The 27,102-nt window shown below is 54.0% G+C and overlaps 1 protein-coding gene across 5 annotated transcripts in view; it reads left to right on the forward strand.

The window, feature by feature from the left end:
* POC1A (POC1 centriolar protein A) overlaps nucleotides 1–27,102 on the forward strand; it is a 117,860-nt gene that overhangs the window by 61,440 nt on the left and 29,318 nt on the right. For 4 of the 5 annotated variants that reach the window (XM_043885389.1, XM_043885390.1, XM_043885388.1 and 1 more), the window contains exons 7-9: nucleotides 2,476–2,609; nucleotides 12,436–12,504; nucleotides 14,991–15,089. In XM_043885389.1, coding sequence (XP_043741324.1) covers nucleotides 2,476–2,609; nucleotides 12,436–12,504; nucleotides 14,991–15,089 — 302 coding nt within the window. The remainder of the gene's footprint in view (nucleotides 1–2,475; nucleotides 2,610–12,435; nucleotides 12,505–14,990; nucleotides 15,090–27,102) is intronic. The other variant, XM_043885387.1, reaches the window with a different exon arrangement.

Genomic DNA, 27,102 nt, shown 5'->3' on the forward strand with positions numbered 1-27,102 from the left:
TTTGGGTGGCCTTGGCCAGGTGGGAGGCCCTGGCGTGGTAGCTGTGCCCTGCCCCTGCGCCTGGCTGGTGCTGGACAAGCCCTGTGCTCCCTGAGCTTGCCTCCCCACCCCATCCTGCTGCTGGCTCTCCCAGCTTTGTATCAGGTCGGGGCGGGGGTGGCACTCATGCCAGCGCAGGCTGCCAGGGGCTGCAGAAACAAGAATAGTGTGCCCTTCTCCGGGCTCAGGGAGGCAGAAGTGCCAGGAGCAGCATTTTGAGGAGGCCCAAGAGGAGATGGGGGTGTGGTGAGGTTGGGGGGGCGTTGCGCAGCTGACTCTCAACACTGTCTGCCGTGGGGCTGAGGGCTCAGGGGATCTGGCTGTGTTTGCCTCCGCCCCCCCCACCCCAAGCCCCCCCGACCCCTGACTTCACCGCTAGTGTGAAGCTGCTTTCTGGTGAATGCAGCCCCTTGGGAGCAGGGCACTGGCTCGCAGCCTAGACACGCACACCCTGAGGTGGCTGCAGGACGCTGTCTCCTGCTCCCCAGACTTGACACTCTTTCAGGGTAAAGGAAGGATTCACTTTTTAAACATTCACTCAATTGTGTCATCATAGTGAATACATTCTGGAAGTATGTAGATGAACAATTAGAGGTCCCCCTATTCCTGTCGTCCTCAGAGAGAAGTCCTGCTCTGTGTCAGGAGCTTCAGTCCACACTTCTTCTGGGTCTGCACATGTCGGTGTTGCCCCCACACGTGGGGGCTTGGTCACACTCTGTGCGCTATTCATGTTCTTCCTGCTACTGTGTGTGGCTGTTGCCTGTTCAGTTCAGCTGGGGTTGCTATGACTTCTTCTCTGCTCTCCATGCCCCTATTTTTGGTAAACACTGAGGGTGCTGCCCCTTTTCCTTTGACCCTGGGTATAGGAGTATGTTGGGCTGTGGGGGCTCTGGACTCTGGCTCCAGGAGCTGACTCTGGGGATCCTGGCAGCCCCGCTCCTGGCCATCTTTCGGAGTTCTGGTGCTGAGAGTGTTCAGACCTAAATATCATGTTATGTAAAGTCCTGGCTGTCTCCCCTAAGTGTGCTCAGGAACGTGAATCCACAGTCCCCAGAACCTGCATGTTGGCCGGGCTGGTGTTTGAGGGGCTCCATGCACCTTTGTCGGCTCTGTGGAGGGCTAGTTCATGGTGGGGGTGTTTATTGGCCCAGCAGTGATTCCTGCATGCTCACGTGCCAGGATGAGGGGTTGGTTTTAGAATTTGCCTTTATATTTATGGCTGTTCTGACTTGGTGGGTTCATGGTTACTGTAGTCTTGCTGATTGCTGCCCCCAGGCCAGTAGTAGTGGGTATGGAGGCAGCAGGTCTTCCTCAGCAGCTGCTCTAAGAAGCTGTGATGTGGCTGGCTGGTCCACGCACTGCCCATCCCCGTGTGTCCTGTCTGGGTCTTGTCTGGATCCCACTCACCAATTGCTTTTTGAGACCCGTTCAGTGTCAGGCCTTGAGCCGGGAGTCAGGGACCCAATACAGCCCCTGCCAGGTGGAGCACATGGTCTCTAGGGGACCCAGTGGGGAATGAAATAACTGCACATAAATGCAAAACCCTTGCTTTGAAGAGGCTCATGGTGCTTCAGGAGGCCAAAACAAGGCCCTGATGGCGAGGTCTAGGGAGGCTTCCCTGGGGCAGTAACTGAACATTGAGCTACAGGGTCAGGGGAAGAGGCCAGCAAGGGTCTTCCCGGTTCAAGGGGAACAAGGGGTAGGAACGTCCCCCAGCTAGGGAGCTGACAGGGCTGGGGGTCAGGTCTTGGAGAGTGAGGGACAGCAGCATGGATTGTGGGGCTTGGGCTAGAGTAGTAGGGAAGAGTCACGGAGGGGCTTGAGCTGTTAAGGGGGTTAAGTGGCAGGACCTGGAGTAGCGTCGGATGCCTGGGGTGGTGGAGGGGGGCATCAGGCTCACTCTGTACAGGCCTCCCAGGCATCATCTGGTAGCCTCCCCACAGGAGGAGAAGCAAGCTCAGCGTGTCAGGGTGGGCCAGTCGGGAGTGGGATCAGAACCCCGGCCTGTCTGGCTCCCGAGAGCTTGTCTTCGCTGTCTTCTCACCCGCCCCACTCACGTTCTTTCTCTCAGGGCAGGGGTGTCGTATTGGCATTTCAGGGGTTTTCTTTTCCATTTGGTTTCCCTGAAGTGGCAGCGTGTGAGACAGAGTGAGGGTTATATTCAAGCACTCTGTTCGCCTCTAGCTTGATGGCTTGGTGAGGAGGGAGAGGCAGAGGGGTGGCTGGATCCCACTGCTTGCCCTCGGGCTCTGGGTGGGTCTCCTCCTGTCCTTTGCTCGTACTGCCCTCCTGGAAAGTCCTTGTGAGGCTCCTCATAGCAGCTCGGGGTGACTGCTGCCCTGGTCCAGCGCTCTGCGGAGCCTTGGTTGGTCCCGCATGCTGTCTTCTGGCTTCATGGGCCTCCCAGCCTGCACCTGACCGCCGTCCTTTCCCCAGTGCACAGCGCAGCGGTGAACGCCCTCTCCTTCCACCCGTCGGGGAACTACCTGGTCACGGCCTCCAGCGACTCAACCCTGAAGATCCTGGACCTCATGGAGGGCCGGCTGCTCTACACACTCCACGGCCATCAGGTGAGGGCATCAGCCTGGGTGGGGTGGCATGGAGTGGGGTGGAGGTGCCGCCTCAAGGTGACCCTTCCCTTGGCGCCTGGGGGGGTGTTAGAGTGTTTTGCACCCCCCCACAGCCTGGGCAGTGGGGTGAGGTGCAGAAACAGGTTTCCAACCCCTGAGAGCTGTGACCTGTGCAGAAGTGCTGGGCCTGGGGCAACAGCTGAGGAAGGAGCACAGGGGTTCAGTTGGATGGGGGTGGGGAGGGAGGCGTCTGGATGTGGTTGGCAGGGTTTCTCTAGGGGCTGAATGGAGTCTGTCCCAAGTGACCTCCAGCCTCCCTTGGTGGCGTGGTTGAGGAGAGCCCTGGGACCCATTCCATGAACAGCCATCAAGCCTCCTGGAGCCCTTTGGAGGCAGAAACAACAGGTGCCTTGCAGAGGTGGGCATGAAGGAGGGGAATCTTCCCACACATTTGCTGAGGAATTCCCAGAGTTGAATCAAGGAGAGGGGCCTTTTCTCTGAGCCGCTTTTAGCAACACATCCGTGCCTTGGCTCCCTGTGTGGGCAGTGACTGGGCACAGGCCCCGGTGGTGGGCTGTGGGAGGTGGGCTGCCTAAGGCTCTGCCCCGCAGCCACCCTGGGTGTGGCTGAGTGTCTCCTGCTGAGTAGAGTGGTCAGCAGAGTGTCTCCTGTTGGGACAGAGACCAGAGCATTACCGTTTGTCCATATCTCTGTTTGTGAGCAGGCACAGGCAGGATGGAGAATAGGGGCACTCTTGAGGACTGAGGGAGGCTCTGGGGTGCTCATGTCTCTTGGGCCAGCAGCTAGGTGTGAGGTGTCTACCCCAGGGCCCTCTGGATCCCGCTGCCACCTGAGTTGGGGTGTATAGGGCCTTGGCTGGGTCTTGTGGGGGCACAGGCCTTTTCTTCTGCTTCCTTGGGATGTGGAGGCCACTTGCCGTCAGCCGTGGTGATCCCTTGTCTGTCAGAGACATGTCTGGTGTGCAGGAGCCACGGACCTGTTCCCCTAATGTTAACACATCTAGGCGTCATGTGTGGCCACTGGGCTGAGGTGACTGCTGCTCTTGTTGTCAGCCTGTGGGGGAATCACCTTGCTTAGCCCTTTGGCAGTCTGATTACTTAGATTCGTGCATAACCAGTTTTGGATCTTATAACCAGGAGGGCATTTGAAAACCATGTAAAGGCTGCTACCTTTTGTGTTCCGATGATAAAGAAGGAAAAGCAATGCACGGAAATACTGTGCAGACAGGTGCATACCAGGTGATCAGCCTGTTTTCTTTTTTCTTGTGAGTGTTCTTTAGACAGCTGACTCACCTCTGAGCCTGAAAAGCCTTGAATGCAGCGTCTACAGGGGCATTCCTGAGCTCAGGCCCAGCATCAGCACATAGGGGAACCTGTGGATGTTGTTCTCTCAGAGAAGCAAGACAGGGGCCAAGATAAGTCATGTGGGTGCCTGTCTGCCATTGAACCTGGAACGTGGGAGCTAGGCTGAGGACAACTGGTAGTTTGGGGTGTAGAGAGTGGGAAATGGCTCCAGGAATCAGTTCTTCCTCAGGGCACCAAGCTTGCAGTGCCCAGAGGAAGGGGGAAGAAAGCGAAGCAAGCTCACCCCTATTCATCTTGCTGTCCGTTTGTCCATTTGTCATCTGCTCCCCAGCTCGCTGGGCTGGGCATCAGGGGTATGAAATGGATGCGGTGGTCCCATCCCCTGGGGCTCATGCCTGGCAAGCAGGGGACTCCCTGGGGCCATCAGCAGAGCTGAGGTGGCATGAGATGCATTAGGAAATGAGGAGAGGCAGGTTGAGTCTTGAGTGGTACTTGGAGGGTTAGGTGAAGCAGGGTGGGCTTCTCCCCCAGAGTGCTGCTCAGATCAAAGTGGGAATCGGAGTGTGAGGCTCACATTTGTTTCTGTTTTGACCCTTGAAAATCCCTACCAAGTACAGACACTTAGCATTGGTGTGCTGCAGGCCCTAGGGTCCTGGGTTTAGGGTGATTCACAGTCAGCTAAGGGTGCCTTCCTTAGAAAGGATAGTGTGGTTGAGCAGCCTTGATTGGGGCTGTTGTTAAAAACAGCCTGCCAGCCAACCTGAATACCTAGAGCAGATAGACATCTGGGCTAGGAGCAGGAGTGGCTTTTCTCTCACCGAGGGGACAGATGTGTGGAGGTTAGACCTGTGTTCTCACTGGGAGCCAGTATGCTCTGTAAATGTCCCTGACCTGTGAGGGTCTATAACATGTTATCGGGCCGAGTGGTTCCACTCCAGGAATCAGTTCTTGGACACCTGTGTTGCCCCTTTAGAGAATGTATCTCCCTGGCCAGGCCCCAGGGAGAGGGCCTGTACCGTGGCTGAGGAGTGCAGCTCTACCTGCATGCTCCGTGCAGCGTCTGGTCGGAGGCTACCCCCTCGTGAAGTGCCCCTGGCCCCGTCCTTCCGGGAAGATGTGCACCTGCGCTCTTTGGCGTCTTGAGCTTCCACATTCTGTTCCGGGAGGTGACTGAGGGCCTCACCCAGCACAGCTGTCACTGGCCACTTCCTAAAGCCTGTGGCTGAGCAGCCCCGTGGCTCCCTAGTGGCCCCGGATGCCCAGAGATTCTGTCCCATGGAGTAGTTGGCAGATTTGAAAGCAGCTTTGAGTCCTGGTGGGGGAATTGAGGCCCAGAGAATGGTCTAGGTGGCTTAGGGTTGTCGAACCTGGGACAATTAACCACATCTACAGTTTCCACCACACCCGCTGACCTCATACGTATGACTGTTAGAAGTTGCGTTGTAATCTCACTCTTGTTTTTAGTAATAGATCACTGGTCTGTGTAGGGGGCCAGCAGTCCTTATGGCTTCTTGTGTTCCAGCTTCATTGGATGACAGCGTTCTGGTCAGTGGGAGAGGGATCCCCTTGAAGTTTTGGTTTGGACTTGAGGACTTCCTTGTGATTGCCCTCAGGCAGAGCCCCGGGGGAGCTTTAGAGGGAGGGCTGTTGAGTTATTCTGCCCCGTGGAGCAGCAACCCCCTTGGGCCTCCAGTTCCACACCTGTGAGAAGGTACAGTGCAGGCCAGGGGTCAGAGGCCAGCTGAGAGAAGCCAGCCGAAGGGGGCTGGAGCTGGGGTGAACCTGACTCTGACTAAGAGAGGGGGCTCTGTGTGTGCCAAGGAAGCGTCTCTGTGTTCTGTGCGGGGACTGGCCTGAGCCACCTCTAATGGGGGAAGAGCAAGGAAGGGTCAGAGTGGAGAAGGAAGGGTCGGGGAGGCACAGCTGTTGGGCAGAATCTCTCTTGCCCTGGGTTGAGGCCAGAAATCTGCTGTCTCTTGAAGGCACAGGGCCACCAGGACAGCCATGTGCCAAGCGCGAAGCTACGATCAGGATCACCTGAGGTGGCCTGGGTCTCCTGGGCAAGGCCTGCGTGCAGCTGGTGCCCCAGGGGTCTGACCCTGCTGGCAGTTTGGTTCTCTGGTGTGTGACTGGCCACACTTCCACTGGCACATGAGGGGCCGGCTGACTTGTGGGGCTGGGGGCGGACATGAGTTACTAGTTTGTTGTAAACCTAAAGGATTCTGGGACTTCCCCCTGCAGTCCCGACTTTGAGATTCTGAGCCACAAAGGGCCATTCAGGGGGTGCAACTGGTGATTGAGCGAGGCTCCTGTCCCGTGGGAGCTTGCATCACACATGCTGTACCCCTGAAACAGCTCCCTGGCTGCTACTGGGGCTCGTGTGGCTCTTGAGAGACTTCTTTGAGGTGAGTGTCCCCAAGTGACTTGGGGAACAGGCCCGAGAGCTGGGCAGGCCCATTGCTGTCTCCAGCCCAAGTGGGCCCTGGCCTTTCGATTGCCCTGTTGCTGTTGCTGCTTGAGGGCAGCAGATCTGCAAACTCCAGCTGAGCAGACAGTCCCTTTGCCAGGGCAGGGGTGTGGGATGGTTCAAGGAGCCTTTTGGGGCTGAGAGGTGGCGTAGCCCTCTGCCTCCACGTGAGTCTGCCATTCAGGTGGAGAGTGAACAGAGTGGGGAGGCACTGCCAACTTGGGTATGGGGCACTGCCCTCCTTCCTCCGCCTTCTCCCCTGGGGACACTGGGACGATTTCTCTGTCAGTGATCTGGTGGAAAGGATCCCTCCCGGTCACTTTTGCCACCTGCTTTGACTGAGGCCAAATGTCTGATGTATTTTATTGGGGAGAGTTCACAGCTTTGTCTGATGCCCTGCTTTCTAAGGAACCACCTGAGTATTTCCAGCTTATACCCACCTGTTTCTGGTTTAGAAAAGATGCTGGACACTCTCTCATCTTGTTCAGCCAGAAAAGCATGAGTTTTGGGGGGCCACAAAAGGGAGGAAAGGGCTTGGGTGTTGGGATCAAACCATTCTGGCACCATCTCTTACCCTTTGACAGTGGTCAAGACCTTGCCTTTGCCAGCCTTTCCTCCTCTGTAAGAATGATGCCTGTACCTGTCATAATGGGAGAGGATGTCTGTGTTGCTCAGCACCAGACACAGTAGGTCCTCCCAGGGGTCCGTCCCTTTTCTGTGCAGCTCTTGGAAAATGACCCCGTGCTTTGCTAGGTGAGAGCTCTTTTTTCTAAAATGTTTATTTATTTTGCTGTGGTTGGTCTTAGTTGTGACACTTGGGATCTTTAGTTGTGGCATGTGGGATCTAGTTCCCTGACCAGGAATCGAATCCAGGCCCCCTGTATTGGGAGTGCAAGTCTTAGCCCCTGGACCACCAGGGAAGTCCCTAGGTGAGAGCTCTTTAACAGGCAGTTTACAGTTTCTGTTATGGGCATGGTCCTGGCACCATGGGCGGACAGTGTTTGTTAGGAAACTGAGTACATGGTAGCGGGCTCTGATGACAATCCCTGTGTTGGGTGGGTCAGGGCCATGGCCATCAGCCCTTTTCTGTCTGGGATGGGGCATGTCCATTTCCCCTCCTCCCACTCACCCCCAGAATCTCTGTAGGGTTTGTCTGGCTTCTTATTTTGCTTAGGGTTGTTATCATCCACTCCATAACGTCCTCTCACTCTGACTTGACTTTTGTCCACAGCTTCTAAAATCCATTCCCCAGTGGGCGGGGTACAGTGATTCCCTGGCCCAGAAGTCCTTGTCCCACCAGCTGCCCTGAGTGGTTTGGCCTATTGCTGTTTTGGTCTCTAGGTCTACTTGCCTCACCCTTTAATTGGGTCTCTTCCAGGGCCTCACCCCTGGAGGACAGCCTGGTATCTGACGGCACTGGGTGTCTGCAGAAGACAGTACTCTCTCTGAGGCTCTGGAAAGTCTTGCCCTTGGGGATCCACCTAGACCGGGATAGTTAGGCAGGAGGGAGGGGAGTCCCTGCTTCTTGCTGGAGCCAGTACAGAATTCAGGTTGTCTCTTCACGGGAGCCTCTTCATCCCACAACACTCCTCACTTAGCAGTGGAGAGGGCTTTCCCACCAACTGCCCCAAGCAAGGCCTCCCCCCACCCACCCCCTACCCCGAGTTCTGTGTGGCAAACGTGGGGACAGTGTGCTAGAAATACAGATTTATTTTTCTGTATTTTCCGAAACATAATCTCGAGCCATGCTCATTTGGTTTTCGTCCCCAGAGCTATTTGGGAGAGGATGGTAGGTGGGGCGTGGGTGGGGAGTTAAATCTGGTGCTTGTGGCTGTGCAGTTGGAGTTCGTGTCTCTGTGGAGTGATGAAACCACACAGGGACCAGCAGGCCCGTGGTTCCCCACACCACAGCGGCCCTCAATGGGGCAAGTACCCATCACCCAGGGCCCCCAGAACCCCAGACTCTGGGACAGCTGTCTGTCTGTGCCAGGGGCTCAGCTCAGTTGCTGAGAAATCAAAGGCTCTGAGAATGCGTCAGCTGATGCTACTGGCAGCTTCTGCCTTGCTGGGGCCTGGGCTGGAGCTGGGGAAGTGGCATTAAGCGGGGCCCACCTTCCAGGGGGAGACACGGCAGCAGGACAGAGTGCCTGTGCACGTGGGCCACCCCGCCGCTGCCCCAGGTGGAAGGAAATTCTCAGAACAGGCCCCTCCTGCCTCGTTTCTTTGCGCCCTGCAGCTCTTAGGTAGTCGGTTAATTTGGGGGACTCGTTTTGCTGCTTGAGAGGCTTAGATCTGGCTTGGATGGCTGGGCCCTCCTGCAAGAGGTGAGGGAACATAAGAGGGAGGAGAATCGTTCATGTGCTCCAACTGAAGTTACCAGTAACTCAGCATGATCCTCTGTTCCCTGCTGGCAGCCCAGGTTAAGCGCTGGGAACAGGTGTCCTTGGCTAAGGTCAGGAGCAGTCTAGGAGCTAGGGGGCTGTTCCTTGTCCATGGGGCTCCCTAAAGGGACATCCACCAGGCCACAGCAGGTTGAGTGAGTTCATGCAGAGCCTCTCTTTTGGGGTTTTGTGGAAGACACAGTCTGGTGGGCTGGGTTACGGTATCTCTTTCTGAGCACAGGGGTCAGAGTCAAGCACCCACGCCAGAGGCCTCCTTGATCTCCATGTGTGTGTGTTTGAGGGCCACACTTCTGTCTCTGACATGGGGCATGTGGAGTGACATTCCATTGTGTTTGCTGGAAGCCAATGAAAAACATCAGAACACTTGGGTAGTGGTGATGGGGGTGCCTGTCTGGGCCTTTGCCGCTGTAACTGTTGTGGACACAGTAGCCAGGGTTCAGGTGTGCAGGGCCTCAGGCTGGAAGAGGTGAGGAGAGCGGAGAGGTCTGGACAAGCTGTAGGGGCTGCGGGGTGAGGGTCATCAGAGCTGTGGGATCTAAACACTACAGCATCCTTTGTTTTGCCTCCCCACCCCCGCTGTTAATGCTTTGCTGTGTGAGTGTGAAGGAACCAGCCAGTGGGGGTCCCTTGGATCTAGAGGTTGTCCAGGCAGAGGCAGTGTGTGGTGAAATGACTGGGTGTGAGTCCAGCCAAGCTTGAGAGCCATGTGAGGCTAGGTCAGTGGGGAGAGGGAGGTGGGGCACCTGGCTGCATCTAGTGCTCCCAGTGATCATCTCAGAAAAGGCTCAACTGGCCAGATCTGGGGAGGGAACGGGGAAGGAGCTGATTGAGCCTATGCAGCATCCCTGCCAGTGGACCTGGCCCCTAGATGGGCACCCCCAGTGACTGGGAGACGGGTTAGATCCACACTGCTGGGGCCCCAGCTAGAGCTGCTGCTCAGAGTACCGCTCAGGAAGCACTGAGAGGCCCTGAGAAGAAACAACTTGGCAACATGCCTGCCCTGAGCCGGTAAATGAATGTATCAGGAGTGAAGGGAGAGGACAGTCTCAGAGAACACACATCATACCGGGTCCCTGCCGGGGGTGAGACAGACTCCCCAGCCCCCAGGGTTTGGAAACTGGAATGCACTCCTCAATAACTGCTGGGCTTCAGAGAGTCCCAGTGAAACGGGACACTGGGAGATGAAAGACAGGAAAATACTGCATAGTGGAAGCTTTGGGGATCTAAGATCTAAGGTGGTGCGTGCTCAGTGGCAGTCAGAGGCAAATTTCTAGCCTTAAACGAATTTACTGAAAACCAAGAAAGATTTGGGTAGTCTGGGTCTCCAAAAGCCCACTGAGGCTTGGCGTGAGGATCGTCAGTAGTGGAGAGCTTGCATCTGTGTTGCAGTCCATGATGACTTTGGCCCACAGCAGAGCCCAGGGACAGCCGTCCCCTGGGCTGTGCTTCAAGTGCCCTGGACTGTTTTGTGCACCCCGGGTAGATGGGTAGGAGCCTTTGTGGAAGGAACACCGAGGGACCTGGCGTAGGAGCCATGCGGTCCTCTTGGTAAATGGGCACCGTTGGGGAGGACCGTGGGCCTCCACCCTGAGGGGTCCTCAGAGCACCCTTGTTGCTTGCACCCTCCCTGGCATTTCCTGGGACCTGGACCCTGGGGATGGCTCTAGTTCTTCTTGCCTCCCAGCACCTGCTCTGTGGACCTGATGCCCCTGCCAGACTGGGCCGCTGGCCACATTCTTCAGTGGTCCTGCTGCTGCTTGGCCTCCAGCATCTTGTCCCCAACCTGGCATCTGGTGTTGAGTGACAACAGGAAAGGAGACTGACCCATGAGTATTTGTTTGGTTCCTTAGTTGCTGTGACTTCTTGGAAACCTGCCCTTCCCCAGTGAGCTCTGGGCAGGCAGAGAGCCCGGCTTTTTGACACACACTGTACTATTTTCCTTCCCTTTTCTCTTTCCTTTTTGTTTTTCCTCCAAATGAAAAAACAGTTTTATCGTTTTATCTTTGTATTCATGTAGTGTAGCTATATACTCATTAAAATATTGAAAGTATGGGGCGGTTAAGAGATTTCTAAGACTCAAGTAAACTTGTCACCTGAAATTGCCCCCCCTTAAGTCCTGTCAGCCTGTGGTGACTGTCCTCCTGGAAGGCTATCTGGGCGATACACGACCTGCTCCCACCCTGCACCCAGACCCTGCACCTGCAGCTGTGGTGCTCCGCTCCTGGTGTTGTATTCTCACCCACGCAAGTGGACATTGTTTCCCGTCAGGGAGAGTGGGTCTCCTTTGTCCTGATAGATGGCTGCCCAGGACTCCTGGGTTCTTTGACCCCAGCCCCTGGGGCCCCACCTGCACAGGAAGGCAGTGAGAGACATGACTGGAGGCTTCATCCCTGACCCTCAGCCCTGTCCTCCCCTCTTGGACATGTCACCCTTCAGAAGGGTAAACATACAGACCCCGTCTGAGGATTAAGTGCATCAGTGCAAGTGAAGTGCTCCAGGCAACCTGAGCACTTGGTGTTAGCCAGCCTTATACTACTTCTTCATCACCCCCCTTTATGGGCAGCTCAGGGAAGAGGAACTGTGGGTAGATTGCAGAGACATAGGCAGATGTGCATTCTCCTGCAGCTCTGTCTAACCTGCCTTCCCTTCTGGGCAGCCTGAAGCTGCCCTTGCTCCGTGACCTCGGGTCCCTTTCCGGCCTACAACCTGTCTGGTCTTTCTGGCACCAAGTGGAAGTGCTTCCCAGTGTTCCTGTTGTCCATAGGTGTGTGGACAACACCGCTGTGTCAGCCCCGCTGACAGAGGCCCCTCCCATGGGCAGCAGGGGTTCCTGTTGCTCCCTGTGCTGCTCTAGAGGAACTGAGGTGGCCGTAGACAGTGGCTGCACTATCGTCCTCTAGGAGAGAACCTCCTTTATCTGGCTTTGCTTGGGGAATGCCAGATAGAACCACACTAAAGTTTGGCCAAAAGGAAGCGATGGTTTGTCGTGGTGTACTTAGCCAACTCTTGCTGTGTGTCTTTCTGCCATGGGTTTCAGGCATTTGAGGAAGAGTCCTCGCTCTTTACGAGAGATCATGTCCCCTGCCCCAAGCCTGGATGTGCTCACTGGCCCTCAGGGCGTGGCCGGGCATAGGCCTGGCATCATCCTTTGGACAGTTGTGTGGCCCTTCAGCATCTGAGAAGCCAGAGAGTCAGGTCTCCTCCCAGGGCCCCAGCATGAGAAAAGTGACGTATCCATTAGAGGGACACGAGGTAGGGCATGGTCTGGTCAAAGGGACCAAGTTCTGGCCCCAGTGCTAGGCCTGGGGTAAGTCAGTGCACCTCTCTGACCACTGTCTTCTCCTTGGAAAGTGAGGACAGTGGTGTCGGCCTAGCAAGGCTGTCAGCACAGACTGTCTCGCTCATCCTGTCCCTTGACCGCTTGGCCCGGCCTTTGTCAGGGGTGTCTAGGAACAGAGCCTCAGTGGTCGTGCTCATGCATTGGCGCCTGCCAGTTCCTCCGCCCAAGGTTGGGGAGAACATGGGCTGGGCGAGGTGCTCAGCCCTGAGTCCTGCTGTCACTGTCACTCATGATGTGCATTGAGGATCTAGAGCGACCTTAGGTGTTTGTTCTTTTTGGCTTGTTCTCACAGGGTCCAGCCACCACGGTTGCCTTTTCAAGAACGGGGGAATATTTTGCTTCTGGTGGTTCGGATGAGCAAGTAAGTAAAGAATGGTCTGAGGGGTCCCAGCAGATACTGAGTAGAACAGACAGGGGACCGAGGTGCCCCGGGGATGGATGGGCTGGGTTTCACCAGCTTCCTTGGGCACTTTCAGCAACCTTAAAGGCTGGATCTTGGGGTGGGGTGCTCAGAGCAGCGCCCTACTTCCCCAGAGCAGGTATGCTGCAGGCGCCGACCCATGGCAGCATCTCAGAACTCCTGATGCTCAAACCAGTGTGGGCTGGAAGGAGTCTGGGTTAGTGTTGCCATGAGAAAGATAAAATAGAGGCTTTTTGTTTTGGATTTTTTTGGGCCATGAGGCAAATGGGATCTAGTTTGTCGACCAGGGATCACTCCAGTGCCTCCTGCATTGAAAGCGTGGATACTTAACCACTAGACCACTGGGGAAGTCCCTAGAGTTTTTTAGGAACTTCTTTTTCCTGATTCTAGGTGAATAATTAGATAATTATTGGATGCTTACTGTGGATCTAGTAATGTGGGCAACACGGCAAGAGTGTGCTCCCTCACTGACTCCTCGGGGCAGCCCTGGGGGATGGGCCTTCTCTTAGCTGTTCTGTGGGTGAGGAAGCTGAGTCTGAGCTAGGACATGGCTGGAGGCTGTGCTCCACTGTCTGCTGGCCATTGCTCCCCAGCCTGCTCGTGTGCTGTCTGAGGGACAGCATTTTCCAGCTCCACGACTGCAGAGCTAGAACATGTGTGAGGAGGTCCTGTCTTGCCTTGTCACCATGTACCTGGGGTGTGGCCTGGAGTCTGGGACCTGGTAGGCCTCCCACTGGAAATCTTTCTCCGGGTTCTGGTGTAGTGCTGCTTGGCCAGAGAACCATACTTCCCTGAGCCGGGGAGGAAAGAGTGGCTGTTCTGAGCTACTGTGACCTGGTAGGTTGCCCAGAATGTTCATCCTGCTGCTCCCCAGCCTTACAGCTCTGATGGCTTCACTCAGGACAGTCCCACTGGCCTCCCAGTGAGCTCCAGCCCTAGCTGATTTTGGTTCAGTCTGTCAGCAAAGCAGAGGGTGGTTGGAGGCACAGCTGGGCTACGAGATGGCAGGTGTCTTCCCACACTAGCATCAGTTCCTGTGCTTACCAGACAAGGCAGACTCCTGAGCCTTCCCTGGGTGTGGAGTCCTGGCTCATTGCTTAGAAGACTAGGGACACTAATAAATCCACACCATAAGTAAAGTCACAAGAGACACCCTGGTAGGAAGTAGGGCCCCCACCCTGAGCCCTCCTTTGGCAGCCACCGCTGTCAGCTCCCTGGCTGCCTTCTTATTGTGTGCTCTGAGAGCCTTTTGGGAATGGCATTTGATATTCTCTCTCCACATTCCTGATAGCCATTCCTCTGCTCAGGATTATTCAACAGTTAGACTGGTGCAGTGCACAGAACCCTATAAACAAGGGGGTGAGTGCTGACATTATTTTTGTAAAGGGGACCAATGAGAGACCCTGGATCCCCATCAGCTGGGGATGGTGAACAGTGCTGCTTTGTGGGTGGTGAGCAGCTTCTCACAGAACCAGGCTTATGACTGCATCCCGATGCGGGAAGCATCAGGGGACGCTGAGTTTCCATCTTATGTGGATCCGGCAGTTTTTCTGTGGCCTCAGCTGACTACTGGCCATGATTCACAATTCCTACCATCCTGGAAGTGGTCCTGGAGGAGTGCAGCTGACACCCTCCAGCAGGGAGCACTCTTACCCAGCTTTTGTAGGAGGAACCTCAGGGCATGAAGATCCTTCCGGTGGGAAGTAGAAGAATGGATGTGTTAATCACTTCTCTCTGGGGCCAGACTTCTCCCTGGGGCCAGTGTCTGAGTTCCACAGCAGCCCTGTGAGGTGGGAACTACCATTCATCCCCATTTCACGGATGAGGAAACCAGGGCACAGAGAGATGAGTCTTTGCCTAGATCCACACAGTAAGGGGTGTAGCCAGGATCTTAACCCTAGTGGTATGGCCTGGAGTCTGTATCTGAACCACTTCTCACAGTGAGGCTGGCCAGGCTGCCACCGTAAATAACTTCTATTTTAGTGGGGAGATAGGTGATAAACAAGGGAAAGCGGACAGAGATTTAAACAACTACTGAGTCTGATGCCTTGAAGGAAATAGAGAGCTATGCTCAAAACTAGCAAGAGGGCCAGGGAAGGCCTCTCTGAGAAGGTGGCGTTAGGGCAGACATTTAGCCTGAGATGCTCGCTATACAGAGCCTGGGCCTGGGATGCCTCAGGCACAGGGAGCAGCCATGCGGGGCCCAGTGGTGATGGTGACTCTCCACCTGATGGAGCGCGCGATCCTCTCGGGGCTCTCCAGGGAGGTGGGGCAGGTCCGGAGATGAGTGGGGTGCCAGATGGGGATCACAGTCTCACCATTGGCCCAGAACTTTGGCAGTAGCCTCTGGGCCCATTTTCTCCGTGAAGAAGAACAGGTAAGGGGTATTTCTCCTCCTGATTCTGTGTGCTTGTTGGTCTTGACAGGTGATGGTTTGGAAGAGTAACTTTGACGTCGTCGATTATGGAGAAGTGCTAAGAGTGCAGAGGCCCCCAGCCGCGCGGGCCAGCTCCTCTGGGACTCTGGTAAGTGACCTGACAGGCATTATCCTGAGCCCTGTGGCTGGTGGACTGGGTCATGGTCAACAGCACTGGGCTTGGGGACGGTGGGGGCGCTGCAGGCTTAGGTTCCAGGGAAGAGACCCGGGTAAGATCTCATGATTTACCAGAAACTTCTTAGGTGCTTGTGGTGCTTTGTTTCAAATCTGGAGTGAACAGACAAGATGTGAGGATGCTGTTAGCGTAGACTGCCGGCTGCCTAGGCCCCGCGTCATCTGCTGGGGGATCGTTCCTGTGGTTTGGGCCGCTGGCTGGTTGAGGCCTGAGGAGAGGAAGGACATCTCTGGTGCTGAGCCTCAGACGCAGTGTCAGATTCCTAGAGGGTGCAGGGCCTGAAGCCACAGCTAGGACGAATGGGAAGGGCCCCAACCCTGTTCTCACTTCCTTTTTTTTTTAAACCATGGAAAGGAAGTTCCTCAGCCACAAACCATTTTTAGTGCCTTTGTTGGTAAAAGGGCACCCAGTGTTCCTGAATTAAAAACACTTCAATAGCTAACAATATTTTTTGGACAAATATTTGGGGTAAAAAAGATAGGCGATATGGTCTTACTCTTTGAAGAAGGTAATTTTTAGCTTTGGCTGAAATAAACAGTGACACCAAGGAGGTGGAGCCACTTGGATTGTAAGCTCTGGTGCAGGCTGCTTAAATCTCTCCTGCCTGGACCTTAGTGGCAGCGTGGCCTCTCCCACACGCAGAAGCTGGCCTGAACAACAGGAAGCGGCTTGCCCAAGGCCCCCAGCAACTCAAGGTTGGCCCAGAATAGAACCAGGAAGCCTCTAAGTCCATTCCAGGGCTTTCTTTGGCTCCAGCAGAGGGCCCTGCCCCTCCCATGCCCTGTCCTATGTCTCTAGGACATAGAGGGACTCCCTCTAGGAACACGCCAGTTTGGGGTTTAAAGATTTTCTTCCAAGAGTTGCCCTTGGCCCAGAGGTTTTGTTCTCCCTCCGCACTTGCTAAGGAGCGTCCAGTTCTCATCTTTTGATTTTGTTGGGAGAGTGGTGGCTGGGTTGCCCAGTGGTCTGCTTGCCGCTATTTCATCTTCCACCTATAAAAGCATTTTCCAGACTGTGGGGTTGGGATCCCTTGAGGTCCATGCCCACCTCCCCTACAGCTTCCCGTCTGTTGGGTATTTATGGTGAACCACGCCCTGTTGAGGCCTTGACGTGTAGTGCCCTGTGTATTCCTGACCTTGTCACGATGAGTGCTCTGAGTGACTGTTCTCGTTCACAGTTGAGACATCTGGGGCCTAGTCGCCTGCCGCAGTGTCTAGACCTAGGGGCCCACCATGCTGGTCCCCCTGAGCAGGGCTGACTAAGCTAGAAACTGGTGGTAGAGGTGGTAGAGGGCTGGTTGGAAGCTCTTTCCCATCCCAGGAGAGGGGTCTGCCATCTGTCTCCTGTGAATGGTTAGTAATCAGCAGCAAGGGGAGAACCCCATGCTCCTTTTCTGGTAGCTTTTGGGAAAGTAACTTAGCTGCCCCATGTCCCTTCAGTCTGAGCCAGAGACAGGGTGTGGGGCACCCTTGCTTCCCACAGCTGCAGGGCCTGGTCATCTAGGATGGAGGGTGTGGGGTGGGAAAGCCAGCAGGACAAGGCAGGGTAGGGTCTGGCTGGCCGAACCATTAGAGGCCTCGGAAGGAACGTTTGTTCCCGAACTAGCCTCAAGCCTTCTGCCCAGTGAGCATCACCCTGTGGGGCTCAAATCGGGAAAGGGGTGTGGGATCTAAGGTCTGCACCCCGGCTCCGTGGTCCAGGTAAAACACCCACTTTTCTCAAACCTCCATTTCCACAGTGGGACCTGAACACCCCCACAGGCAGGCTTCCAGGACCCCACGTCTGATGTAGGTGACTTCTGCTAACCCAGAAAGTGACTTGACATTTTAATCCTAAAGTCATTCTTTGTTTCAGGCTTTTTTGCTCATTTGTCACAGGCCCCTTTGAGACTCTTGAGTTGACATGTAGGTCCTCCAGACATACCACGTCCACACATGCATACCACCAGTGTACACTTGAGTGGCTCTTATCTCAGGACTCCCAGGTCAAAGAGGAGAGCTGGGGAGTGGGGGGAGGTTGTTTGTTTTGTTTTATATATGTAACAGAAAATTCATCATTTTGCCTATTTTTAAAAAGTATATTTTTATTTATTTATTTGGCTGTGCTAGATCTTAAGCATGCAGGATCTTTGGTCTTCATTGTGGCATGTGGACCATTTTGCCTTTTTTTTTTTTTTTTTTTTTAAGATTTCTTCGTTTCTATGGCTATATAGGGCCTTTGTTGCTTCTGGAGGACTTTCTGTAGTTGCGGTCTGCGGCCTTGTCATTGCAGTGCCTTCTCTTGTTGTGTAGCATAGGCTGTAGGCCTGTGGGCTTCAGTAGTTACGGCCCCTGGACTTTAGAGCCCAGGCTCAGTAGTTGTGGGGCATGTGGGACCTTCCAGACCTAGGGATCGAACCTGTGTTCCTTGCATTGACAGGCAAATTCTTTACCACTGAGCCACCAGGGAAGCCCCCATTGTGCCTATTTTTAAGTGTACAGTTGAGTGGCATTAAGTACATTCATACTGTTGGGCAACAATCACCACCTCCATACACAGAATTTTTTCATCTTCCCGAACTGAGGCGAGCTAGTTGGTATAGTGCAGCTCAGTGGCTAGGTTTTCCCCTGAGGTGGGGAGGCGGGCTGATGAGTGTAGTCTTCCTTTCTTGCCCACGGGCTTCCCAGGCCCCGAGGTAGTGCTGGTGACTGATTCTGTGGCCAACCAGGGTATCTCAGCTCCTCAGGGAGCCCCCACTCCTCTAACTCTGTCCACATAGCATTCTTCCAGCGACGGAGGGGTTCTCTGCCTTGGTGCTGTCGATCCTTTGGGCCAGATGAATCTTCACTGTGGGGGCTGTCTGTGCATTATAGGATGTTTAGGAGCATCTCACTGGCTTGCCGGTAGCACCCCCCACCCCTAGTTGAGACAGTCAGAAATGTCTTCAAACATTGCCAGCTGTCTCCTGGGGAGCAGCACTGCTCCTGGTTGAGAATCACTTCAATAACTCCTGTCTTGGGAGTGAGCCCAGAAGAGGGGCTTCTGCCGCAGGGGTGGGTGGGGGTGGGAGGAGCTTGGGGATGGCACTAACTCTGGAGCCTGTGATCCTGCTTGATGGGCCAGATCTGGGCTCTCCCCCAACCAAGCAACTGTGGCCCAGGTCTCTTAGTCTGGCTTTCTAACACAAGCCCATTTTGTAGAAATGTTTGGCTTATCAAACTTTGGAATCTCCAGGGGTGATGGTAAACAGCAGAAAAAGACCTTTAACAGTTTGATTTTCCTTACTACACTCAAAGTGTGCTCTTGCCCTTCCTGCCTGCAGGCTTCCCCTGGCCCTAGGTGCAGTGCCTGGTGAGGATTTGGTGGCTTAGCTTCTCAGGGAGCCTTGAGCACCACCGCTGTGCCAGGGAGCTCTTGATCCTGATGTCCGCCTCCCCCACCCCCCCAGCCCTGTTTACACTCTGGGTCTCAGATTCAAATGCCACATGAGTCACCCCTGGGCATTTGGGGATGTTAGAAGCACATTGGGCCAGGTGCTGGATCTTGAATTCTGGACCACATGCCTGTTAGAGTTTGGCAGTCTAAAGCCAGAGGGGCAGACCATGGCAGGGGCAGCCCTGTGAGCCTGTGACAGCCCCTGGCCTGGACCCCTGCCCTGGCTGTGGCTTCAGCGCTTGCTCTTGGAATGAAGGCCATCCTTGAGCCCACTGTGAACAGAGCTCTGTTCAGTGCTAGAGCTATTTTCAACCTCTGGTTGAAATTCACAGCTTATTTTTAGACACATTTCATGTTGAAAAGCAAAAGCCATTTCCCAGCCCTTCAGAATGAGAATAATGGGTTCCATTTTCCCTCTATTCTTGGCTGAGTTGTGATGAGGAGGGATCTCGGGACTGTGGCTAAAGAGCTTTCTCTCCTTGGAATCCTACAGAGGCAGGACTGCAGCCCGTGCCCTGGGCTGAGAATGGGCAGGAAACGCCACGTTCTGCCCTGTGGCATGCTGCATGGTGGAAGAAGGTTGGAAGGTTTCAAGCAGATGAGTGCCTCCAGAGGGGCTTGTGAGGGTCCCAACATGCTGTCTGTGGCAGGGGCTTGTACTGGCATTGCCGGGGGACTATATTGAGCTCTGTTTCCTACTCCAGCCCTGGTCACCTCACCCTCTCTCACTCATTCTCATGGTTCTCACTCCCTCCTGTGTTTTCTGCTCAGTCCCTGAGGCTATTGACCATTGTGTTTTGGCTGACCTTGGATTTGGCACCTGCTCTCCAAGTCCCAGCCACTATAGCTGACTTCTGCCTCAACCACAGAAGCATCCTAAATATTGTTTTTCATAGCAAGGATGCATTTATTCTGATAACAATCTTACTCTTGCCCTCCTCCAAACATCTGAGAGCCTGTTGTGCAATTAGGAAGGAAGGTTGTGCTGGGTGGGGTGGGAGGTTAAGAAGGCCCAAATTCTAGGTAATTCAGTAAAACTAGAAAACCACTTCCTGAGTTCTCTGAGCTGACTGCCCTCCAGTTCAGAGAACCTTGAGGTCTAGGGCCAAGGGCTTTTCTCCACTCACCTCGGGTGGGAAGATGCCGACTCCTCCTCCTCTGTGAGATTGCATGAGGTGTTACCCATCAAGCAGGCACTTGAAACCATGCCTAGCACATGGCAAGTGCTCTCCAAGCTCTATTTTTATTATTTAAAAATTTTTTTTTCCTTTTTTCTATTTTTAGAATATTCCTTTTCCTTCCTCTGTCTGACAGAGCTAGACAAGCCCCCTGGCCCTGCTGTGGTGAGGGACAGCAGGCCAGGGGGTGGGGCGCTTCTGACCAGGTTATCTTCGAGGTTGACTCTGCTCAGCAGGCTGTCCCTGTGAGGGCTAGTGCAGCTTCCAGACTCTTGCAGGCGTCAGTTATACATCCTGATGAGTAGCCTGAGTCCTCTCTGCTTCCACACACGAAAGCAAATCTATGAGGTGGGAGGAAGCACCTTTCCTTTCCCCCTTGCCCCCACAACTCCTTGGGCACAGTGCCCAGGACCCCCTGAGCCTCAGCCCTCCTCTTCTGTCCCCAGGAAGAGGAGGCCAGGTTAGCCAAGGATATCTGGTCCAAGGCCTCAGCCTTCACTCAGGGTGGTCCATTTCTTCTTCTTAATTACTCTGGTCCACAGAGCCCCTGACACCCCCTGTACCCCTGCTTCAGTTCCCACATTTTCTGTTTGCAGAGTGGGCTTGACTTAAGGGTTCTTGGGCCCTGATTCCTGGTCCAGAGAGCCCTGGCACTGGATGTTGTCCCATGCTGAGGATCTGGGAGTCCTGGGTGGCGTTTGCTCAAGATCTGGGTTTTCAGGCAGGGCCCTGGCCTGAGGAGTCATCAGATCAAGGTAGGGAAGGGGCCCGTCTCCACCTGTCTCATAGATTTGCATTCTTGGGAACTTGGGAGACTTGGGTCTCTTGGTGAGAACACACATTTGTAGCTGGCAGTCACTTTTCATAGTGAGGAGAAGTGTGGATCTATAGATGAGGCATTGTGAGTAACTAGAGCAGATGTGAACCCCAAGTTTACATGTCTTAGAGAAGAGCCTCTCCTTTCGCTACTTAAGGCCAATTCTGGCTCAGAATTTTCTATGCTATTAAAGGGGGCTCTTGGCAACAGATCCTCAAGCAGTTATCTAAGGCCATGCCACCCTGAACGTGCCCAATCTCGTCTGATCCTCAAGCAGTCAGAGGGTATCAGGCACATGGGCATCGAGAGCCTGGTGAAAGACACGGGGAAGCAGACCCTCCCTAACTCTCCCAGCACTTTCTTGCCTGGTTTGACCATTGTTGGGCCTGGCAGGGTCTGGGCTTTGGGGGCAGACTTGGAAACAGTGGGGACTTTGTTTTCATGTTTCCTGGGACTTAGTGGATAGGCCATCTCTGTGTGACTCCTGTGGCATAATTCGTTCCCACCCCCGGTGCTGCACAGAGGAGAAACCTGAGCCTAAGGTCACCTGCTGGTGAGCAGCACAGGCCCGGATGAAGCCTGTGTCCCTAGCTCTCAGCTTTTCTGTTAGGGACGTTGAGAGACTCTTAATTGGAAACAAGTAAGAGGTATTCTCCCCATTTCTTAAGGGGGCAAAAACATCCTGTCTTCCTCAGCCCCCAGGCCAGATAGCCAAGCCCTGCACGGGACAGACTGGTGACTCAGAAACACAGCCCTTTGTCACTCTTGTGTGTGCGCGCTTGTGTCGACCCCTGCAGTTCCCCTCGGGGCCTCTGGTGTCTGCATGCCTGTCACCCTCGGTGAGAGTTGAGTTCCCACTGCCCATCCCTGTTATCACCCACTCTAAGACCCCAAGGTTCCTCTTCTAAGAGGCATCTCCAGATCATCTGGGATGGGCTGGGCACCATATAGGACAACCGGAGACCTGGCTGGCCAGGCGCTTTCTGGGGTGAGTACAGCACTCTTACTAGGATGGCTGCCGGGGAAAGATTCTTGGGCAGCCCTACTGGGGGGGTGGGTGATGCTGGAAACTTGTGGCTCCTGGAGTCCCTTTAAGAGCTTGGCTGGCAGTACTGCCCCTGTGTCCTGTTCCTAGCCAAGGCTGAGGCCTTGTCAGATATAGCAAGTCTCTTCTGTGACCTCAGGCAGGTCATCTGGAGTCTCTGTATCCTGATTTCTCCCCACCAGCCTACTTTACTCCTTCGGGCATTTTCCGTTTTGCGGGCTCACTCTGCAGAAGACCATCCGGTGGGGGTGGGGGGTGGGGCAGCTGCAGCAGCCTTTGCTGACTCTGGTGACGGAGGCCCGCAGACGAGTTGCCTCAGTCCACACTGGGATTGCATGTTCCCCCCGCCCTTTACCTGAGTGGAAGTCGTAGAAAGTGCTCCAGGTTTCTTAGTTTCCTTGAGAAGCCAGAGGATCCTAGAAATAAAGAAGTTCAGTGTTTGTTCTGCCTTTTTCCAGTAGTCATGTCTAACTCTTTGCAACCCCACGGAGTGTAGCCCACCAGGCTCCTCTGTCTATGGAATTTTCTAGGCAACAATACTGGAGTGGGTTGCCATTCCCTTCTCCAGGGGATCTTCCTGACCCAGAGATCGAACGAGGGTCTCCCACACTGCAGACAGATTTCTTTACCATCTGAGCCACCAGGGAAGCCCCCAAACTATAATTATTAAATTATTTTGGGCTGCACTGGGTCTTTGCTGTTCCCTGGGCTGTTCTCTGGCTTGGTAAGCGGGGGCTCCTCTCTGTCCTTCTCATTGTGATGGCTTCTCTGGTTGTGGGGCACAGGCTCTAGGTGCATGGGCTCGCAGCACGCAGGCTCAGTACTTGTGGCTCATGGGCTTTAAGTTGCTCCGTGGCATGTGGAATCTTCCTGGACCAGGGATCAAAACCCATGTCTCCTGCAATGGCAGGTGGATTCTGATCCACTGTACCACCAGGGAAGTCCCCAAGCTACAATTTTTGAAGAAAGTTTCCTGCTTTGGACAGTGGCTGATGGGTACCGTGACCGTGCACTGTCCAGGAGCACCAGAGACTCTGATACAGGTAGCAGAGGGCTCCCTGGGGATCAGAGTGAGGGACTGGCCTCTTCCCTCTGACCCGATATGTCCAGTTCTGGGAAGCAGGCAGGATCCCCTCTCCTTTTCCTTCCAGAGGCTATAACTGACTGACTGGCAGGTGGGTCAGGGCTGCCACCAGGTACACGGTAAAAAATTACCGTGTTTCCCAGAAGGGACGGGTTGCTTTTCACAAGCAGGAGAACGATTTTGTGGAAGTGCTCTGGGAGAAGTTTCTGGGCTTCCTGGCAGTGTAGTGAGGAGACAAGCCTTTTAACATGTGATGTTTACTGAGCAAGCCTCTTGTGGTGGTTCTCAAACTTTGGTGTGTATCAGAATTTCCCAGAGGGCTTGTTAAAATTCACCTTGTCTCCTCCCCAGAGTGTCTGATTCAGTAAGGGAATTTGCATTTCTAACAAATTTCTGGTGATGCTGATGCCACTGGAAACCAATAGATTGAGACCCTGGCATGCTGGGCAGGGAGACGGTGGAAGGAGAGAGTCTTTGTCCATCTTAGGAAGTTTCTACAACTTGGGAGAGGCACCTGGAGAATTGGCACCCCTTCAGCCCAATTTGGAAAGAGGTGTGGTTAGTTCTGATCTTTGTGCTATGTTAGAAGAAATCCCAGTGTTGCCCTGTGGTCTCTTTGGACCTAAAGGCACTCTTTAAACCTGCTGGGCTCTGTTGACAACTGAGCAGGCAGATGTGTGGTTTTATCACCAGTCAGTCAGAGGGAGAGTGGGACCCCAGGCAGCCCTCTGAGCTTCTGCTGAGCCTGTCATCCTCTGTGGGCTCCTGTCCTGGCCCCTAGTGCTGCTACATCAGTCCAGTCATCAGTGCTTGAATCCACATTCTCCACGCCACCTGCCTCCTGTGTTGTCCTCAGTGTTCACCTCTTACCTGGCAGATGGGGGTGCCTAGGTCACCTCCCGTCCTCCAGGGCCTGCAGGGCCTTTAGGGAGGTTGGTGGGTGAGTCTCTGACACCTGAGCTTGAGATGGCCTGGGTGCTTGTGGCCCAACATTTAAACCCCCAGGTGGAGGTCATCTTTGTAGATCCTTTTGGGGAAGTGCCTCCAGATGGCAAGAGCAGGAACAAGCCCCAAAATGGCCCTGACAGCTGTGACATGTAGAGGATGGGGTGGTGGGATGGGCAGAAGCTGAACTCCCTTCTCCAGCTGCCCGTTCAAGGGGATGATGGTAGTTTCCTGCCACTGAAAAATTCCCATCCATTTCACAAGGTCCCTATCCAGAGAAAAGCACAATTCCTAGGAAGGAAGGCCTATTAATGACTAAACCAGCCGGGGGCGTAGTCTCCGAAATCCAGGGCAAGGCGCATTCACACAGTCACAGTGCCATGAAGATGGGTGAACTTGACTCTGGAATCCAGACAGAGCCTGGATGCCCTTGTGTCCAGCTCTGAGTGCATTGGAATACACCTGGTGCAGGAACCTGGGTGTGCACTGACACCGTAGAGAGCTCTCTTTCAAGGTCTTTCAAGGGTCTCAGAGCTTCTTTGGGTTTCCTTTCCTCCTGGCAGCCAAAGCACGGGTTCAAGGTCAGTGGAGATTGCACAGTTGCTTGTGCATGCTAAGTCGCTTCAGTTGTTTCCAACTCTTTGTGACCCTATGGACTGTAGCCCACTAGGCCCCTCTGTCCATGGGATTCTCCAGGCAAGAATACAGGAGTGGGTTGCCATGCCCTCCTCCAAATGATCTTCCTGATGCAGGGATGGAACCTGCGTCTCTTGTGTCTCCTGTATTGGCAGGCAGGTTCTTTGCCACTCGCACCACCTGGGAAGCCCCCACAGTTGCACATGTGAGCCCAAATCACAGGACAGTGGGTTCCTCACATTGTGGCACTTTACTCTGAGGTTAAAATGTCCTGGGCAGGCACAGGCCACATGCCTTGGGTGTTTTTGTTTCACCTGTGGGGCCACTGCTGTGACGCTACCATTTTGGTGACAGCACTAATCCACAGCCGGGTTAGGCGATGCTGACAAGTCCCCTCTCCACTGAAAGCCAGCAGAGGCCATGCACACAAAGCAGGGAGGGTGGGCAAGAACTGAGGCCATTGGCATCTAGAGCCAGTCTGCCTGCCTGCCTTCTTTCCTCCTTCCCTCCCTTTCTTCCTTTTTCCATGGAACTTTCAAACTCAGAAACCTGAAAGTGGAAGAAATGAGCCACAAGTGGAAATAGACTGAGTTGCTTACATCTGACTGTGTCTCTTCAGCCCCCACCCTCTCTGTTCCCCAGCAGAGCTGCATTCATCCTTTCAGTCTCTTTCCAGGTGGCACCTCCTCCACGCAGCCTTCCCAGAGGGAAGGCTGCGAACTCTTCCTGCCCTGCCCACCCAGAGCACTGCTTACTAGAGCAGCCCCTCTCTGCTGCAGTCAGTTATTTGCAGGCCTGACTTTTTCCTCTGTATCCGCGTGGTGCCCAGCATGCCTCTGGAACAGGAAATCTGAGTTCAGTGGACACATGCCTGCTGTCTGTGGGCAGCATGGGTGGAGTGTGTGAGGCTGGAGGCAGGCTCTGGCTCTTGGCCTTTGGCACGTTTGATGGTCCCAGGCTAAAGGAAGGAAACCACTTGCTGGCCTGGTTTGTCAGCTTCAGGTTAGGTGGCATGGCATGGTGTGGGTCGTGGAGGGTGGGAGAATGTACACGTTTGGACTAGAAGTTTTAGTCTTCCTTTTCATTTCATTCCTTTTCATTTTCAGTGGAAAAAAGCCCTTTGCAGCTTATATTTTCCAGATTGGATGGCAGCATGGCCCATGTGGTATAAGGGTGTTGAATAATGCTTGTGTTTATGTTCTCATTGGTTACCATGGAAAAAAATCAGAATAGATGGTTTCCATGGAGATTATCTTAAAATTAGTTTCTTTGAAGTTCTGGACACTGCTGCAGGGTTCACTGAACACTGTTGATGCAGTTAGGGCTTTCTCTATGGCAGTACCAAAGGCTATCCTGGATGTTTGTAGATTTAGCCAAATTTGCCTCCTGTGCTTGAAAGTGTCAAGACACCAGAGTGGGAGTGATCTTGTACCTCAGCTTCTTCCTGGGGTCCTACTTGCTTGGCCTCGGCTCCACAACTCATTCCTGTCACTTGGAAGCTTTTTTTTTAACCTCCAAAAAAAAAAAAAACTTTTGTATTGTGGAAATTATTAAGCTAGCACAAAAAGTAGAATATAATATAATGAACCCCTCCATGTACCTGTTGCCTCACTCCAGCATTTTGTCAACCTTGTTTTTTGTCTCCTCCCACAGTTTTTAAAATAATTGGAATATTTTTGTTTAATCCAGCTATTTTATTTTACCCTAAATAAAGACTTCTTTTTGGTTAAATAAATGCAGCTTTCTTACCACATCCAACAAAATGAATAATTCCTTAATATCAGGTGCCTAGTGCATATTCACATTCTTCTTCATTGTGTCAAGAACGTTGTTTTGTGCTCTTTGTTCAGAGAAGGATGTGGGAGCCTTTGAGAAACCCCACGTCTCCCCTCCCAGCGTGGTCCTGGGACGTGGAGAGGCTCGGTGCTCTTAGCTCAGAGCTGCAGTTGGGCCAGGCCAGGCCAACCTCGGGGCTCCACCCTCCCACTGTCCTCACGGAGAGTTGTGTGCTCTGAGCTCCGGGAAGCCCTTGTCGTCCCCGCCCCGCCCCGCCGGAGATGCATCAGCGTAGGTGGGCCCACCACCACCAGCTGTCCTAGGGCAGGCGTCCGCTGGGGTGCGCTGTCCCCCTTCACAGCCTGTAGGGGGACGGAGGTGGAGAGGTGCTGTAACCTTGATTCACAACAGCTGTGTGCAACTTCATGTTCCAGGAAGGGGGGCTGTGAGACCCCGGATTGGGAGGAGGCAGCCTCGCTCAGCTCCTCCCTTGGCAGCACCAGGGTGAGGGCTTTGGCTCATTGGAGGCCTGCAGCCTCTGCGGGGCAAGCAGGGCCAGTCTTGGCTGGCTGTCTCACAGGCTTTGCTCACGTCCTGAGAAGCTGCACAAAATATGAATTACCGAATGGTGGGAGTGGTGCCTGGGGATGATCGGTGTCTCTAAGTCTCTCCATTGAACCAAGTGCAAGGAGAGTTTAAAATAGCCAGCCTTTGTTCCCGAGGTTTTAAACATTCAACTCCAGTAGTTACAATGAGCTGTCTTCAAGTGGATCTATAAATAAACTGCTACTGTTCCTCTTTGTCACCGAGAGCTTCGGCGTCTTTCAGAGACGTCGGCTCTGCTGCTCATCTTCATTAGATGCCTCTCATCTGCCGGGCAGCTGCAGCTATCAGCAAGCTGGGCTGACACGCATAGTGCATAATGACAGCCACACGTTCCTTTTTAAAAAGCCACCGTCCCCCTTGACTGACTGCACAGGCAAAGACGTAGCGTTGCATTGGAGAAACCTGGCAGTGGGGTCAACATCACC

This window comes from Cervus elaphus, chromosome 24 (genome assembly GCF_910594005.1).
Source record: "Cervus elaphus chromosome 24, mCerEla1.1, whole genome shotgun sequence".
Lineage (NCBI taxonomy): Eukaryota > Metazoa > Chordata > Mammalia > Artiodactyla > Cervidae > Cervus > Cervus elaphus.